At 47.4% G+C, this 16,684-nt stretch overlaps 1 protein-coding gene across 13 annotated transcripts in view; it reads right to left on the bottom strand.

The window, feature by feature from the left end:
* EPB41L1 (erythrocyte membrane protein band 4.1 like 1) overlaps positions 1-16,684 on the bottom strand; it is a 106,454-nt gene that overhangs the window by 4,329 nt on the left and 85,441 nt on the right. For 7 of the 13 annotated variants that reach the window (XM_062589049.1, XM_062589053.1, XM_062589052.1 and 4 more), the window contains 9 exons: positions 9,879-12,650; positions 9,211-9,318; positions 7,538-7,936; positions 5,814-5,900; positions 5,193-5,273; positions 4,863-4,925; positions 3,374-3,469; positions 1,899-1,979; positions 667-783 (listed from right to left, as the gene is read on the bottom strand). In XM_062589049.1, coding sequence (XP_062445033.1) covers positions 667-783; positions 1,899-1,979; positions 3,374-3,469; positions 4,863-4,925; positions 5,193-5,273; positions 5,814-5,900; positions 7,538-7,936; positions 9,211-9,318; positions 9,879-12,650 — 3,804 coding nt within the window. The remainder of the gene's footprint in view (positions 1-666; positions 784-1,898; positions 1,980-3,373; positions 3,470-4,862; positions 4,926-5,192; positions 5,274-5,813; positions 5,901-7,537; positions 7,937-9,210; positions 9,319-9,878; positions 12,651-16,684) is intronic. The other 6 variants (XM_062589056.1, XM_062589057.1, XM_062589059.1 and 3 more) reach the window with 3 other exon arrangements.

Below are 16,684 nucleotides of genomic sequence, written 5' to 3'. Positions count from 1 at the left end.
CACAGCCACCAGCTTTCTAACCACAATCAGGCAGCCACACCTGGGGGTCACCATCACACTGGGCTGGACTGGAATTGCTGATCCAAGAGATGCCAAGATAGTGCCCTGGGGCAGTTCTTCCTATCAGCAACTACAGCTGATGGGATTAGAACCTTAATTGTGGCCAATTGTGGAAATGTGCCTTAGCCTGTTAAAGCATGGAGGTGAATAAAGCCCATGAACTGAGGACATAACTTCAGAAGGTTACCTGGGAGGGAATCTGAAGTATTTGAGATGAAAAGAAAGCCAATACAGAAACACAGGGAGTAAAAAAAATGTGTCATGCAGTATAGCATGGGAGGAAACAGAAACAGTGCTCGCAGAACTGCTTTGCCCACCTCCAGGCACCTGTCCTTCAGGGCCCGCCAGCAAGCACATCACTCATGCTACTGTAGTGGGATGCTCTGTTGAAGTCTGCTGTGGCTGGGACATGAGGGATGCTCTGTCTGGGCAATGCTGTAACTGTCACACTGAAAACTGTGCTGCTGTCTAGGAAGAACTTGTGCAAAGAACTCCACTGTGCTACTTCATAACATACAGCACAAGGGACACTCAGAGATACTTGTACAGTTGCATACATCTCTTATACAGCATGCATAAATCCTACCTGATAATTTCTTTACCTACCTGAGGTTTCTTGTCCCTTTCCTCTGGAGAAGGTTCTGTTTCTCTGTATACCACAGCTTTGGTTACCAGCATGTCAGGATGCTGTAGTTTTGCCTCTTTGATTGCTAAAGCCAGTGCCTAGAAACCAGAATGATGAAAGCATTTATTACTACTTCCCTGAAATCTGATATGAACATTGCCAGAAAGAGTCACTGTATAAAATAATACCAGGGCTGAATGTGATTCCAGAAGAATGTGAACGGAGAGGTTCTGAACTGAACCTAAATACGATGGCCTGGAACAAAAACTCTGGAGCCTACTACTGATGTGAGGGGTTGTAGAAAAGCATTGGGATGCCTTGTGTATTGTTCTTCACTTGCTTGCTTGTTTGCATGCAGAAATGCACAGTGTTCCAGGCTTGCTAATGAACCTCAAGCAAAGGAACATCAGCAATTCTCTCTGCCAAAAAAACTGTAAAAAAAGATCTAAAATATTATTCTAAATAAATTTATTATTCTGAATAATTCTAAAAAAAAATCTAAAAATTATTTTAGATCCTGCTCAAAACAACTTTTTAAATACTTCGGACCTTTAAAAAAATTGTAAAGCAAAAAAACTTGAAGAATGAAGTCACAATGAGCCTGCAGCCCAAGAGTTTTGTGTCAGTTTCTGTTATTTCATCATAAAAGATTGTCACTTTTCATTCCTTCTCTTAAGGAAGTAAATGCAAAACACAACTATTTGAACTGAGTGAACCTGTAGTGAGACTCTGCAGGAAAGAAAAGGAGAATCCTGGGTCACTCCAGAGTATTCCAACAGAGAAATGGCAACTGGAAACATACAAGAAAAGAAAAAGGCAATCTCATAGTTGGGCTCTGTGCTTGAACATAACCCTTGCTGCAGACTCATTCCTTCAAAAGGCACTGGTGGGAGCTGAGCTGGAAGTTCTTGTTCAGTATAAATCAAATGGTCCAGCTCTTTTGCAGGCCAAATGAGTGATGATTCCTGTCACTTCTTCCAAGATGATTCCTGTCTTCCTGTCACTTCTTCCAAGATGGAGACTGGGTTTGCTGTGAGTACTGGAAGCCTACAAGAAATGGACTACCACCCTCTTCCACAGCCTGGACAAAGCCAGTAGGCTTGGGGATGTGAGAGATCGGTTTTCAGAAGGAAAGAGCAAAGAACCAAGAACACTCAGTAACGCAATCAGGGAGCAGCTACAACTCAGCAAAGCCACAGCATTCTGCTCATACCTGGTCTTGGTCCACATCTTCATCTCCTGTGATAATGATGCGCTTCTCTATCCTTGTCTCTGAAAACCCTCCTTTCACAGTCTGCAATACAAAAAAGAACAGAACTAATTTTCAGCCTGTACCCCTCCTTGCTGGCAGCAACATCCTGCCACTTACCATTGTATGGCTTGGGCATCACACCAGCCCTACAGGCTGCAGGGTTCTGGAGCAAACAACTAATGCATAGCCTTAAAACCCTATATCGTTCATGTCCTAAATACACTGCAGTGAATGTGATGCCTGCCCTCTCTCAAAGCCTTGCCTACAGTGACATTAGCCACAGGAATGCAGACTGGATGCACACCAAGAAGCAAACAAGAAGGCTGAGGGTCGCTGTAGTAGACACTTTAGGATTGAGGGATAAAAACTTGTGGCCATGTGGTCACAAGATGGACAATAAAAAGATTCAAAATCCAAGAGTCAATGATGTGCTACCTCTATTTGTGTGTAAGGAAGATTTGTTAGAGAGCATCCAAAAAACTAGAAGAAATACTAGCCACCAAAGGAAGGACAATCCCATCATCACCTCAGAAACTCCCACAATAATTTAGCATGCCTCCCATTAACCTTGATTCAGTGTATAATAAAAGTTAGCCTATAGCAAGAGAGGACATAGCTAACCCTGAGTGTGAGAGAGTGTGGATGGGAGTAACAGTGCATGAAAGAACAGTGAAAAAAAGGGCCAGGCTGCAGGTATTGAGCACCACTCTTGCCTACTCAGGTCTCTCACTGACCTTCAGCTTTCATTTGTACATTTAATTTGGGAACAAGATGGCCAGTGCTGAGGTTCTCTGGTGCAGCTCCCCCTACTTAATTTCCTGATACCTCTTCCGCCTTTCCACAGTACTCCAACTTTAATAAGTGCAGTACACCAAATCCAAACACAATAGCAGAGAGGAAGTGGAGTGCTCCGGGAAAGGGTTATTTGGGGTCTGGCTCTAAACTGGATACACACACCAGTTGCATGGACAAGGACTTTCACATGCACTGCTGGCAGCCTAAAGCAGAGTCACTTCCATCCTTGCAAGCGGCTTTAGGGTGCAGAGAGGTCAGTAATGCTGAAATCTGTTCTTCCACCTTAACCCAATGACTCTCGTCCTGAGTCACCAGTACCTACAGCTGGACTTGGCTGGCAGTCACAGTCCCAGTCCATGTGGCTAATGCTGATAAACACCCAGTGCTTGTCAAACAAAGGCTGTCTGTACCCAAAGCCTCCCTAGGTCATACCTGGCTGAACTGAACCTGCTGTACAACAGGGGTGAATTGGGCTGGGGCTTTTGGACAGCAGCATGAGGGATCGCACTGGCTGATGATCCCTCACAGGACAGCACACACGTTTTCAGCTCATAAGGAGAACAGTAGCATTTTTTTTCCAAATACCAGTGGCATCTTTCATCAGAAACCCACTGGGTTTTCATATTTGCAGATGTTCTTACCTTGGTAACATGGGTAGTGGTAGAAGTGGAGAGGGTTTCTGCGGTGGCACTGAATATGCTGGTGAGCACCTCCTTCCCAGTGGTGCTGCCAATGATCTACAGGACAGAGAACACCTGTGTCAGTAGGGACCTCTGCAGGGAAAGACACTAGTGCTGGCTCCAGGGGTAACTTTCAAAGATTTCGGATATCAAGTTTTCAACACCTGTTGTTGATATGAGCATCTTCCCCCATCTTATTCCTTCTACCTGATGAAGCCATGAATAAGAGCTTCATTCACCTACTGCAGCCTCTATCCTCCTTAGCCACCTTTCATGGGAGCAGAACATCAGTGGGGACTTGATTCTCCCTTTTTACAAGAGACTGAGAAGTAGGCTTAGTGAAGGAATAGAAGCGTAAATGGGACACGCTACATGAGGGCTATTGCTGCTCCTCCAACCAAGACAAAGCTGCTTAGCCAAGCATATGCCTGGCTTGCAGAGGGTAGACTATGGCGAGAGAAAAGACACACTGCACTGTTCAACTGGACATGGGTTTGGAGGCAGAGTTATTTTTATTTATTTATTTATTTATTGTGAGTAGCTGGGCAGAGGTATCCACAAGCTCAAGCCCAGAGAGCTGCAGAAAAGGCCCTCTCTAGCAGGGAGATGATTTCATTGCTGCATTTGATTCCTCCACTTCCATCCTCAAGGCCACGACGTGTGCAGAGCTCTCAGATTAATTCCACCCCTAAACGTGGCACTTTTGTCCGTCTTATTTTGTGTGTAGATGGCTGGAAAACCTTTGCTGGTTCCTCAGTCACATCTACTGCAAAGCACTACCTCCAGGTCAACTAGGTGACCAGTCTAGGGCAGAATAAAGCATTTAGCCAGGTTTGACTGCACCTTGAAGAAGCAATTAAGTAGAAAAGCACTTTATAAAAGGTCTGCTCTGAAGGCCTTGTCTTACACAGTGCTGAGCAGTGGGTGGGATTGTTGATGATTATCATCATTAAGAAGTTAAGAGTTTGTGACTACCAATACTACAAGATAGGAGATACTGAGCATTGCCCTGGGTATACAAATTCAGAACTTGAGGCAGGGAAGCAGGAACTCTTGGGCTAAAGAAAACTCAGCCTGCTTAAGACCTCACCAGGGACTGTCTATTTTTCAGAATCTTTCCTTCTCCAGTTGATGCTCCAAGTGAGAGTCTGGCATGGGAAAGAGGCCACAAGCATGGGAAACATAGCCTTCTTGGTCCCCAAACTTCTCCTCCTCAAACACTGATACATCCTTCCACTCTTTCCCAGTATCACCACATCAGCCAAGAGTGCTGCTGCTAGAAATGTAGGATAAGCATGCCTCCTAGGTAGCCAAGAGTGACTGGCCAAGGCAACCTAAACCCTGCACAGGCTGCCAGTCCCCAGCTCTAGTGTTCAGAAGCCAGGCTGCCTTCTGCTGGGCCTCCTCCCTGCACTGAACCTTGGGCAGTGGCACCATGTCCTCCACTCACCGGTGACATGGAACGAAGGTCTGCTGTGGGTCCTGTCCCTTTCCCAGGCTTAGTGCTGTGACCCTGAAAGAAAAGCACATGAGAGTGTTGGCATGGATAGAACATGAGGGCAAACATAGCTTGCTTTGAGAGGGCAGCACTGAAATAACAGTGGATCTCCCCCAGCCTCTGGAGCCTTTAACAGCAGGACTGAGGTCTTCCTCTTCCATCTCCCCCAGCATCACAGTCTGCTCTCAGCCTTCTCACCCAGCCCTAAGAATATAACCAAGGCAGAAGAATTGAATAGGACACTAGTGCCCTCTCGCACCCTGAGGAGTCTGCCTTGCTTACTGAGGTTGTTGATATGGTCTCTGCAGTGACAGTGTGGGAAGTGGCTATTGCGTCTTTGCTGCCTGGGGTGCCTCCTTCCACCTGCCAAAGGCAAAAGAAAACTGGTGAGTTTGAAGGTACCTTTGAGGGAGGTATACTAGCAAAATCGGTGCTTTATTTCCCTTACTGTCAAGGCATATAGCTTGGGAAGCTGTGGGATGGCTGCAGACACATGCCCAGCAACACCATGTAGCACATACAGTGCGAGTCAACCTCCAGAGACATCCCTGCACACTAGTGCTGCTCAGCAGCATGGGAGATGAGGTGAGGGAAGCATATGCAAGGGAAAGGTTCAAGGGATACTTGCATGGAAAAGTAAATGCAGAATGCATGTGGGCTTTGATTTTATGTCTTGGGGCTTACAGTGAAACCAGGACAAGCAGAGAAACCCGATGGCCTTGCTCAGCCATCTGCCTTCACAGTGTTGCTGTATGGGGGGAGGTTTTGATGAACTGAGGCTCTACAGAGCCACCAGGGAACACGGCAATGAGAAGATGAACCCAGCTCTGCTCCCTGGCCCCTAGAGCCAGTCTCATGCAGAACAAGGTGCCATATCACCTGGGTTACTTCTGTGGCACATACCCTGTGGGGAGCAGAGGTTTCTTCTTCAGGATTCTTCATGCCTGACACCAGGCCAACAGTTGCAGCATCTGTTTTCAGCACTGCCGACTGCAGAAGAAACACAGTAAGTCAGCAACTGCATCAGACTTCTATTTCCAGGGCTCAATTAGAAACAGTGCTGCCCAACTGGACATGTCTAATTCTTCCTCTTGCACTAGCCCACACAAAACTAGTGCCTCCCTGTTCTCTTACAAATGCCGTATCTTGCTGATAGCCCTGTAGGCTCAAGGCAGCCAAAATGGTCCATAAGGACACAAGCAGTGTCTGGAAAAACTGTAGAGCTCTACCCTCAAGAACATACTGCAGAGGCTAGGCTGTTACCAGCGGGCAGAGAGCCACCATGCAAACTGCCCCAAATGACAGACTTACCCCAAATTGGACTGGATGCCATCACCAGATTTTTTTGTTCATAGATTTATATATACCATAAGTTAGGGCAAACTGGTCCTCTAATGTTGAGACCCACTAAATTCATTTCACTTGTGACCTGACACAGGTTTATGAGTCTTCATTAATTCCAGGCAGTTGTGATTACATCCTTGGTGACAGATGAAGACTAAGTTGCAGGAATGGAGACATGTTTTCAGCACTTCCCTGCTATGAGACCTGGAGCTGCCTAGAGGTCCTCCAGGGGATGGTTACCTGATTCAGCCCCCAGTGAGTCCCCCACATTTCTGAGCCAATGACCATCCCTACCCAGTCTATGGCCATGGATCAACAGTATCTCACTATCCTTGGCATAGCAGCTTATGTCATAGGACACAGTTTACACAAGGGTTTCAGATTAAACACCACACAGGCTGTCTTGGAAAAAATACCTTCTATTCTTTTGCTTTTTCCTTGCTCTGGGTCTGGACTCATCCTGCTACCAGCTCATCAGGGAACAAAACAGGGACTTACCTGCCAGTAAGGGCTCACGGTTTGTACTGCAGAGCAGCTGCCTGGAGCATGTGGCCAGGCAGAGGGAGGAGATCTCCAGTTCGGATGCTACTCTAGGGGCTGGGTGCTCACACAGGGGATAGCACAGCCCTAGCCCAGCACAGAGGCAATGTTACATTCCATGCAAGATGACTGTGGCTCTACTGTCATTTCTCAGCAGTATATATCCAAATTCCATTTATACAGACATGCCACATGCAGTTTCCTCAGCCTGATTATAAGCAGTCCCCTAACAGAGACCCTCCTAGACCTTTGAGGCTGTTCCCATCAGCTGTTCCATAAATGTCTCCCATCCCCTGCACAATCAGAGAGGGGTTAGTTGGCAGTACATTTCTCTTTACTATGTAAGCTATTCATTGACTTCATGCAAAACGCAGGGACAGCGGTTGGTTAGAAAATCATGCCCTTCCTAACTACCAGCATGCTAGCATGGTGCAAGGGACAGGGAAGGAGGCCAAACACAGTGTATTAACAGAAGAAGGTCATTTCTTCGAGTTAGCAGATGCACAAAACATACAGATCATGCACCTGCCTAAATCGAAATAACCATGCAACAAAGATGACAGCTTGTGTTAGGGTGAAACAGTTACATTGGGCAAGAACATAGAGTTGTTTGAAAGCTAGCATGCTCTTCCAAACAGACGTGGGACTACATGCCAATGCAGCAACACTGGGCACCATGACAAAGAACACCGAGAGATGATGGGTACTGAGATGGTCTTGGTGGGTGGCTTCTCTTTTTGTACCTCTAGCTGAGATACTTCTGGTCTAGGCTGGGAGACCTTCTCCCCTCCTTTGACATCATCTTCAAGTACAGGAGCTATTTTTTCAGTATCCTGGGAGGAAGTCAGGCCTTCATCTTCTGTCTCACTCTTGTCTTTATCCAGCTCGGGCAGACTCCGAGATATGTCCTCAAAGGCTGTCCCATGAAAGTCACCGATCACCGTGAAGTCCACTTCTGCTTCCAGGCTGGATGTTGAACTAACTGTGATGCTGGAGCACTTGCGCTCGATGGCCAGGTGGTTGTCCTTCAGAAAGACTGAGTCCTTCTCCTGGTCCTGCTCCTCATCCCCGGTGTCACTCTCAGGAGCCCTGTGCCGAGGCGGCTTAGCTTTCTCCTCGGCACCCTCCCTCAAGCCCGCTCTCTGAATAAGACACAAGGGCAGAGAGAGACTGAGACTGTGAGCATTAGGTGGCACAACAAAGCTGGCTATGCCAATGGGAGAAAGAAGGGGAGGAAGAGGAAAAAGAAGGCTGCGGCAAACATTACAGAGTAAAGTCAAACACAACTCAAGCATGGAAACTAAAACCTTTTTGACAGCAGCAACTTTGCGGGGAGCGGAGGAGTTACCCAATCTGATTTTGTCAAAAGCCTATTGGTAATTAATCATATGAGAGAAAGAGTCAGTCCCACAGAAATGCTTGGCCAGCCTGGAGGCATGTCAGTGCACCTGGTGAAAACAGATGTGTGGAAAACAAGAAGTCTTTTAAGAGACATTTGGAAACAGTTCAGACGCTAAATCTATCACATGTCAGTAAAGTTGGGCACCAAAAGAAACAAAGGGAAAGAAAGAAAAAAAAGAAGAGTTTGAACTAAAGCAAAGGGCCTCGTCAGCCACATACGTTCAAGGAGAAGCAAAGGAGCTTGCCAATTCCACTGAGCTTGCCCCAAATGAAGTATCTGCCTTGTGCCCTGGCAGAGCATCACCCCAGCCTTCATGTGGAAGGGAGGGAGGGCCCAGCACTCACTCGCAGCCAACTGTGAGTACACCACGGCATCTGCCTGTAAAAAGGCAGTGGTGCTAAATCAGCTCCACTGACAAAACACTCCATCTCCAGAGGCCTCAGAACTAGGGATGACACCAAAGGATTGACTGATTTTATATCTAATCAGTGTAATTGACAGCACGATCAGAGCCAAGGGACAGCCTCCCTCCATTAGCTCCTCTCCAAACATGGACATACCTCTCAACTCTGCCATCAAAGGGTAAACTTCCTGTTCCCATTCTCTGCCATGAAGCAACGGGAAATCTGCATCCACGCTTCTATTTTATTTTGCATCTCACTCTATGCATTTCTCCCTTAGGATTTGCTCTAAGCCCACGGATGCCATAGAAAAACCTTCTCTTGGGCTCTGGGCCAAACATTTGCAGGCAAAGCCAGTCCTCCAATCAGCCAGGCTCTGCCAGTGCAGGTACCCTCTGTTTGTACTGCTGGGAGGTTGAGAGGTATGAAAAACAGGGCGTCAAACAAACTCCACAGAAACACACCCATACACACATATATATGTGTATATATATATAAATATATACATAACAGCTCTGCAAAGGGGAAAGAAGCTAGAAGCATATAGTCCTCAGAAGGTTAAGGTGAGCTTTCATACTATGGTAAGAAGCAGTTAATAAAACAGCACTGAGACCTGGAAGACTACTGGAATAGCAGTCTTTAAATTGTCTTCTTTCAGGCTGGATTTTACTGATGGGTCAGATAAATCCTTTTCTTCCCCACTTGGTTCCTGAGATTTGCTCTGGATTAGAGAAAAGGGTTAGTTTTAAAGAGGTGAACTCTGCAGGAGCTGATCTAGTGCTTATAAGAGCAGAAGAAAGCTATTTTATCATCCAGCCACCAGCTTGCCGAAGACAGAGGAGGATGGGTGAGGCTGGAGAGCCAAGCAAGAAGGGATATCAACGTAAGAAATGCAAGGGTGAAGCTGGAAGCGTGGAAACATTGCTGCTAGGTGTGTGTGCGCGTCTGTGACAGATTTACAGCTCTTTAAGCCACCCCCCGCCCAATATCCCTTTCTTGCTCCTGGACATGAAGCTTGGGTGCCCATTTTCGGGTTAGCAGCTGGCATTCTCCAGATAGCCAAACTGTCGGGGTTCACAAAACAAAAGCTGATGAACCAACTGGCCAGCGGATCTGCATTCAGCAAATAAGCCTGACTGCACACACATACATAAAAGGACAGGGGATGCAAAGCGACGGGTCTCAGTCAATGGATGTGTGAGGTGCCATTGAATATGATAATAAAGAGCCACACAACATGCGTATGAACTTTCCATCCGGACAGTTCATTGGAAGAGTTACCACGGCTTCTGCCAGTGTGAGTTCGCAGCCGGAGTCAGGGGAGGCAAGGTCAGCATTGTCTTCTCCTTCATGCTCCACATCAATAGAAACATCTTCCTTTAGAGACAGAGGCTGGGATGAATCTCCTGAACCAACCCCTTGCCTGAGGGCTAAAGAGCCAATACTGGACATGGACCCCACAGGAATGGCTGACACCACAGAAGATGAGAGGAGGCCTGCATCCAAAATTGTCCCCTGTGCCAGATCTATCTTCCCTCCTTTTTTTGCTGCTGTTGTAATTTCAGGCATGCGCGCTTGTCCCTCCTGCACTGTCCTTTGCTCAGCTTCACCTTGCTCAAACATCTTAATCTTAGAAGCCACTGAGGTTTTCTCATACATCTCACCATCCTGCCAGACACCTGGGAATGGGGCTGAAGCCAGTGTCACAGTGATATCTCCATGCTCTTGGGACATAGCTTCTATCCTCCCAGCAATGGACATCAGCGGCCCAGATTCTGTTTTCTGTATCCCATTGCTAGCTTGCAGCTTTACCCTGCCTTCATATCTAAAGGCAGATAGTTGGTACAAACTGCTTCCTTGACACGATTCTGTTACAGGGCAGTGGGAATACACAACATGACCATCTTCTTCAGAAGGAGACTTATCCTGCAGTGGCTGCTCTGGAGCAGGGCCCTTGTCCTTGGCGGTTTCTCGTACCATAGAGCTCCTATCCTGCAGAGCCTGACCCACATTAAACTCCAATTTCCAGTATGGCTCTTGTGCCTTGGGGATTGTAGTGTGGAGTGGCCCTCCTGCCTCAGCACCCTTTTGGTGTAGGTCTCCTATTATGGCTCCAGTTTGTAGTTCCATTTCTTTTGCCTTGGGAGGAAGCTCTTCCAGGCTAGGAGTTTTGTCATGAGACAGTTCTCCCATTTCATTATCTTTATCTTGGGACAATTCCCCTGACATAGTCTCTATTTCTTTTGACAGCTCTTTTATGATGGGCTTTTCCTCCTGGAGTGGCTCTTCTGTGGCAGGGACTTTGCTATAGGCTGCCCTCCCTGTGGAAAGGTCTGTGTCTTGAACCACCTCCCCTGGGGCTGGATCTCTGACCTGGGAGAGCTCCACTGCAGCAACATCTGTGTTTTGGGGTGGTTGTCCTACAACAGGACTTGGACCTTGCTGTGTTTCTCCTGCAGCAAAGCCCAAGTCTTGGAGCTGTTCTTCAGACTCAGGGCTCATGTCCTTGGATATCTCCATCTCTGTTACAGGGCTCATGTTCTTGAGTGCTTCTTTACCTGCTATGGGGCTTGCATCCTTGAGTGTCACCTCAGTTGTGGGGTTCACATTCTCAATTATTTCCACATCTATTAAAGGGCTGGTGCCCTGGGCCAACTCTTTGCCCTTGGGCTGTGTGTCCTGGGCTGGCCCAGTATCCTGGGCTAGTTCTGCAGAGACAGGGTCTGATCGTTGAGGTAAGGGCCCAGGGGTGGGAGCATTCATTTGCTCTGACCCTTCTGTGGCACTGGGATGGCCCTGCTGAGGCACAGCTGAAGGGGGTGGTTTAGTCTCTATATCTTCCATCTGAAGAACCACTCTGGAGCTTTCCTCCTCTTCTTCCTCTGCAGTGATCCTTTCTGAGACCTCCCACTCTGCTGTGGAGCTATCTCCCTGCTGGTCTCCTGTAGCCAATCTCAGTGCTGGGTTCTTCACCTTGCCCAGCTGCTGCGTGTCCTTAGCTCCTCTGCCTTCACCTGCCGGGGCACAGAGCTTAAATTCTCCTACTGATGTTTGCAGATGCTTTTCCTCCAATCCCACCTCTTGGGAACATGATATGGCTTCATCTCCCTCTTGTGTTTCATGGCCTGTCAGCCCAGCAGATGTTCGTTCCTGTTTTACTAACAAAACTTCCTCCTTCCCTGAGCAAGGATGTCCCAAAAGGCTTGTCATATCACAGCCTGTCTTAAGCTGGTCTGGCTCTACAGCAGGTTTTACCGCTATTGCTTTCCTTTGACTACCCACTGAGGAAGTGGGCTGGGACTGTTGTTCTGCAGGTGCTGTGGGCCCTGAGCCCTCCCCTGGTTCATTTACTCCTCCAAGCCCCTCCTCCAAGCCAAGTCTTTGGCTGGCCTCTGAGAGCAGATGCGTTTTTTTCTCTTTCTCATTTCCCTCTATATCTCCTAAGTAGATGATCCTCTGTGTAGCAGAAGTCTCAGTCTTGTCATCGCTAGATTTCACTTTAATTTTAATGACCTCTATGGCTGTGGTTGGCATTCTGGCCTCCTGCTTCCTGGAGGCTGCAGAAGCATACTCCTCCAAGCCCACCTTGCTTTCTCCCTGGTAAGAGTCTGGGTCTGAAATCTCAGGCCTTTGCCCCTCTTCAGATTTCTGACATGGCCTGGACAGACTTGGCTCTCTGATAATCACTTTGTCACTCCTCTCTTTGTACTCCTCCTGTCCACTTTCAGCTGGCAAGTGCTCTGCTTCCATGCTGGGCTCCTCCCTGGATGCTTTCTCACAGATCTCATCCTCCCAGACAGACTCAAAATCCTCTGGACTAGCAATCATTTTTGCTCTTCGACGGGTGTCCAAGGCTGTATCTGCTGGCTCTTCTGGGCCTGTAGCTTCCTTGGCTTTCCCTACAGCCATCTCCACTTTTGATATGTTCACACTCATTTTCACCTCTGACGTACCTGCACACGCTTCTTCTTTCTTGACTCCCAGAGCTTTCTTTAGAGCTACCTCTTCCAGCCTAGAAGTTTCTCTCTCTATAAATACCCAATGCTCCGAGCCCTGCATTGCAATTGGAGCAAGAAGAGTTAGCATCAAACATACTTTACCTAACAGCTGATGACTGCTTTGATAATTAACAGAAGTCTAATCTGCCTCAGACAGGGTTGACTATTATTATTCATGCAAGAATTGAAGCAGGGTCTATACTAAGAGACTAGCACCTGGTGGATGGGCAGAAGGGACTGAAAATAGTGGGGCTGATGCTGCAAAGGTGAATGAGGCCCCCCAAACTCTCCACAGCCTGGGATTGTTTGCTGTGGGTGATGGCTTTAATATCTGCAATATTTGCCACTTTGATGGACATAAAGAAGTGGGGGCAATATTCCTATCACACATATTAACAGAAGCCATCACAGCACTTCCTAAGAGGCAGTGTAGCAGAGTTGGTTAAACCAACTAGGACTCCACATTTCAACCATGCTATTAGTTGGCTCTTGTAGTTCCCAAAGGGTGAGATACCATTGTAAGCAATGGCCTGTGTTTTGACTAGCTCTCAGCTTCATCCACATACACTAACGCCATGACAAACTGATAAGAAGAGAAACCACCTTTAGGCATTGGAAAAAGCCTTTCCTGTCCTTATCAAATTCTGCAGCTCAGATGATTAACTCCAAAGTCAGTCTTTCCTTCCTAGCTTTCCCTGGAAATCTCATCAAAAGCAACTACTTAGCTGAGGTTTCTTAGCAATGCTGAAATCACATAGTTCAGAAAATATAACTGTAAAAGGTCACCTCTAAAATATAAAGGAAGATCATGGGCTTGGAAGCTGAGACAATTACAGACACTGCAGCAAGGACCAAGTGAAGTCAGTAAAGCATCCTGCAGCAAGGACACAGGGAGTATGTAATATACCACACAGCATATCTATTCTGCTGTGCAGGGGAGGATCCTAGATTACTATTACTATAATTAAAAATGTACTCTTTGTACATTCAAATGTTTGCCCTGCAAGACATCTAAAGACTTTACAAACTCCAAGCCCAAAGCACTGCTAAAATTCAGCCACTTCTGGAACAGAAGGTAGAAAATAACCCACAACAACACAACAGTAGGAAAACATCATTTGGCATTTTCACTGTCAAGAATGTTTTGCAGCCTCCTTACTCATCCCCAGGATACACACCGCCTGCGTGGAGGCGGCGGCCTTGGGCATGATCATTTAGAGCTCACGCCGGGCATCCACAGGAGGGCACGCTGGCAGGCACAGGTTGGCCTCCCTGCGCTGCTGGGTCTATCCACGATGTGGATGCCCAGGGCTCTTCCAGTAGGCAACTGAGATGCAGATCCAGCATCTCAGCTGAAAGATGGTGTTCTGTAGCATGAGTTAGACTGACCTTCCATGGCACAAGCAAGCACTTCAGCCACAGAGAGCTCAGTTGGCTGCACTCTCCCTGTACAAATTAGGAAAATAAATCAGTGCAATGAAGAGCTGAACTTGCAGTGCCCAGGACAGGGGTGTCAGGTTGATGTTTTTGCAGCTAATACAGCAGTTACACCCAAAACAGAAACCTAATAACTGAATATTGAATAAGGGGAAACTGAGGGCAGAAGGAAGCAGAAACAGAGAGAAGGGAAAAGAGGAGATTAAGAAAGAGATAGAAAGGAGGAAAAGCAATTACTGATGAAAATGCCTCCACATGGAGGTAAAGAAGGGAGATCAGAAATCAGTGAAAGCATTCAGTATACAAATGTCATTCCCCAGTTCCCATCTTTTTCACCCAGATGCCCAAGAAAGAAAGGCCTGGGGGTCCTGACAAACAGAACATCTAAAGCCATGAGCCTGGCCCCAGTTGGGCAAGATCCCCTGACAGCTCCTTTTTCATCTGGGCTCTGGCCAGAGCTTGCAGAGCTGGCAAGCACACAAGGACACAACAGTCACTGAGGCCTTGCCTAGTTATGTTAGTGATGGCTAGTGTTGGTTCTCTGCTCCTCCCTACCCAAACCATGGAGTACAAAGCAGTAAGAAGGGCACCCTTCCTCTGCAAATGCAAGCAGGATCCTTCTCTAGGACATCATACAAGACTGGACAGGCTGAGCAGAGGCTCTGCCGTGGTATCTGGCATCCCGCAGTCTGCCACAGCCAGGCAGCTGTGTGCACCAGTGCCGAGGAGCCCTGTCCTCCAGGAGACCCGTACTGAACCAGCTCTCCATTGCATCGCTTGCACAAGCCTCCTCAATATTGCTTCTAACCCTACCCCACATTCCCAAGTGCTGACTGCTCCTCAGGTCCCTTCCTCCACACTTGCCTCCATCACTAGCTCCTCATGCACATTTCATTTCTCCCGAGTCCATAGAAATCACAGTAGAGGCAGTCAATGACTTTCAGGAGCATTGGATTATGGTAGTGTCTTCATAGGCAAGTCTGACCCATAAAAGCAGCATTATCACCTACTCCCTGGCTCTCCTAGGTCTGCCAGGAAGCCTGCTTAGGTCTCTTGTCCATGAACAGCAGCCTCCCAGTTTACAAGGGATGCACAAGGTCCATTCAACCAGAGGATGGCCTACTTTCCTAAGAGTACAGCAGCTCCTACCCTGCTCCTGCATTGTGGCCTCATTGCTGAATCCTTGTACCAGTTGAGGCAAAGACACACAGATCATAGGCAGAAGCACAAGTTCCTTGAGTAAAACCCCTTTCCCCCTTTCTCTGGCTGGAAACCAGGGTCCTGTGGAGGAGTACTTCCCCAGGCAAAGAAGGCAAGCCGCATCAGGCTCTTGCTCAGAGTTACGGCTTCATAGATTGAGAGTTGTAAGACAAGCCTTCTGAAGCCTACTATAGAATGTTTATCCATGGCAGCACCTCTTAACCAGGAAGGAAGAGATCAAAAGTTCCAGATATAAATCTGAACCATCTTCCTTCTCCTCAGAGCCGAGAAAAACTTTGTTGGTATGAGCATAGTCCACTCCATGGAAACAGCAAACTACTCTGTGGAGTGGTCTGTGTTCTCTGTTCCATACAGCTCAGTCAGCTCCGGTTCCCCAGCTCTTGGCAGCCTACATAACTTTGGAGCTTGAGGATTCCTGGGGACGTTTGCTGTAGATATCTGGATAATTGAATATTTCTTCCAGGAAAGCAGAAAACTTCTGGAGCTTTGGCAGAAAGCATGCCAGAAGAAAGAAAACCTCAGAACAACAATCAGTAGGCTGGCAGGACAGTGTGTGCCAAGACAATAGCTGAGTCTAAGAAATGATGATGCTGGAAAGAGTCTGACTGTAGAACAGCCATGACTTCCCAAGGGATAGTTTACTTTCAAGCTTTTTCTTTACATCTTTCCTAATAGATTTGCTCCAAGGATCAGGAGTGGCTGGAAAGACATATGAGCTGTGGCCTACACATGTCACAAGAGATAACAAAGAGGCAGAAAAGTAAAGAAATGACTTGAAGCAGAGACAGTCAAATGCACCTGATGGCTGCAGGCAAGGCTTACATACCTTGGAGGAACCCAGGAGCAGGCAGGAGGTTTCTCCCTTTGTCATCCTCCACTATATCTGCCATTTTCCTTTGCTCCTTGGGAAGACCCAACTCGCCCAAGAGGAAAGCATTAGTCTCACAGAAAGAAGGGAAGAATGAATGACTCCTACTTCTTAAGAAAATACATTGCGTTGCTTTGTTACCCAAAGTTAAAGAGATTTCAGTCATCTCAAAACCCAGCACTCTCTTCTTCTGAGTAGAGTAAAATCCCACTGTTGCCCGCAGAGTCCATCTAAGGAAGGCCAGACTGTGCCATGAGCACAGAAACTCCATGGTGCTGGTCACACAAGGCCTGAGCAGCTCTCACCAGGGATGCAAATTCCTTGTGAAGACACAGATCACATAAGGATAAAAATCACAGTGGCTCTACATCAGCTGCTGACTCTCACTCACCAGTACATGCTGAGAAATCAAAGACGAGTCCAGCTTAGTGCCTGGGCACCCCAGTACTGACACTCTGGGTGCCTCCAGCACGTAGAGGTGCTTAACTCAAGAAAGTTAAACACCACATGCTCACCTTGCTTCTGCTTTTTCTGGCCAGGTGCTTTGGGGCTCAGCTCTGGCA

Source organism: Rhea pennata, chromosome 16 (genome assembly GCF_028389875.1).
Source record: "Rhea pennata isolate bPtePen1 chromosome 16, bPtePen1.pri, whole genome shotgun sequence".
In the NCBI taxonomy this organism is placed as follows: domain Eukaryota; kingdom Metazoa; phylum Chordata; class Aves; order Rheiformes; family Rheidae; genus Rhea; species Rhea pennata.
The sequence above is the reverse complement of the archived record's forward strand: the minus strand, read 5'-3'. Positions and strand labels throughout refer to the sequence as shown.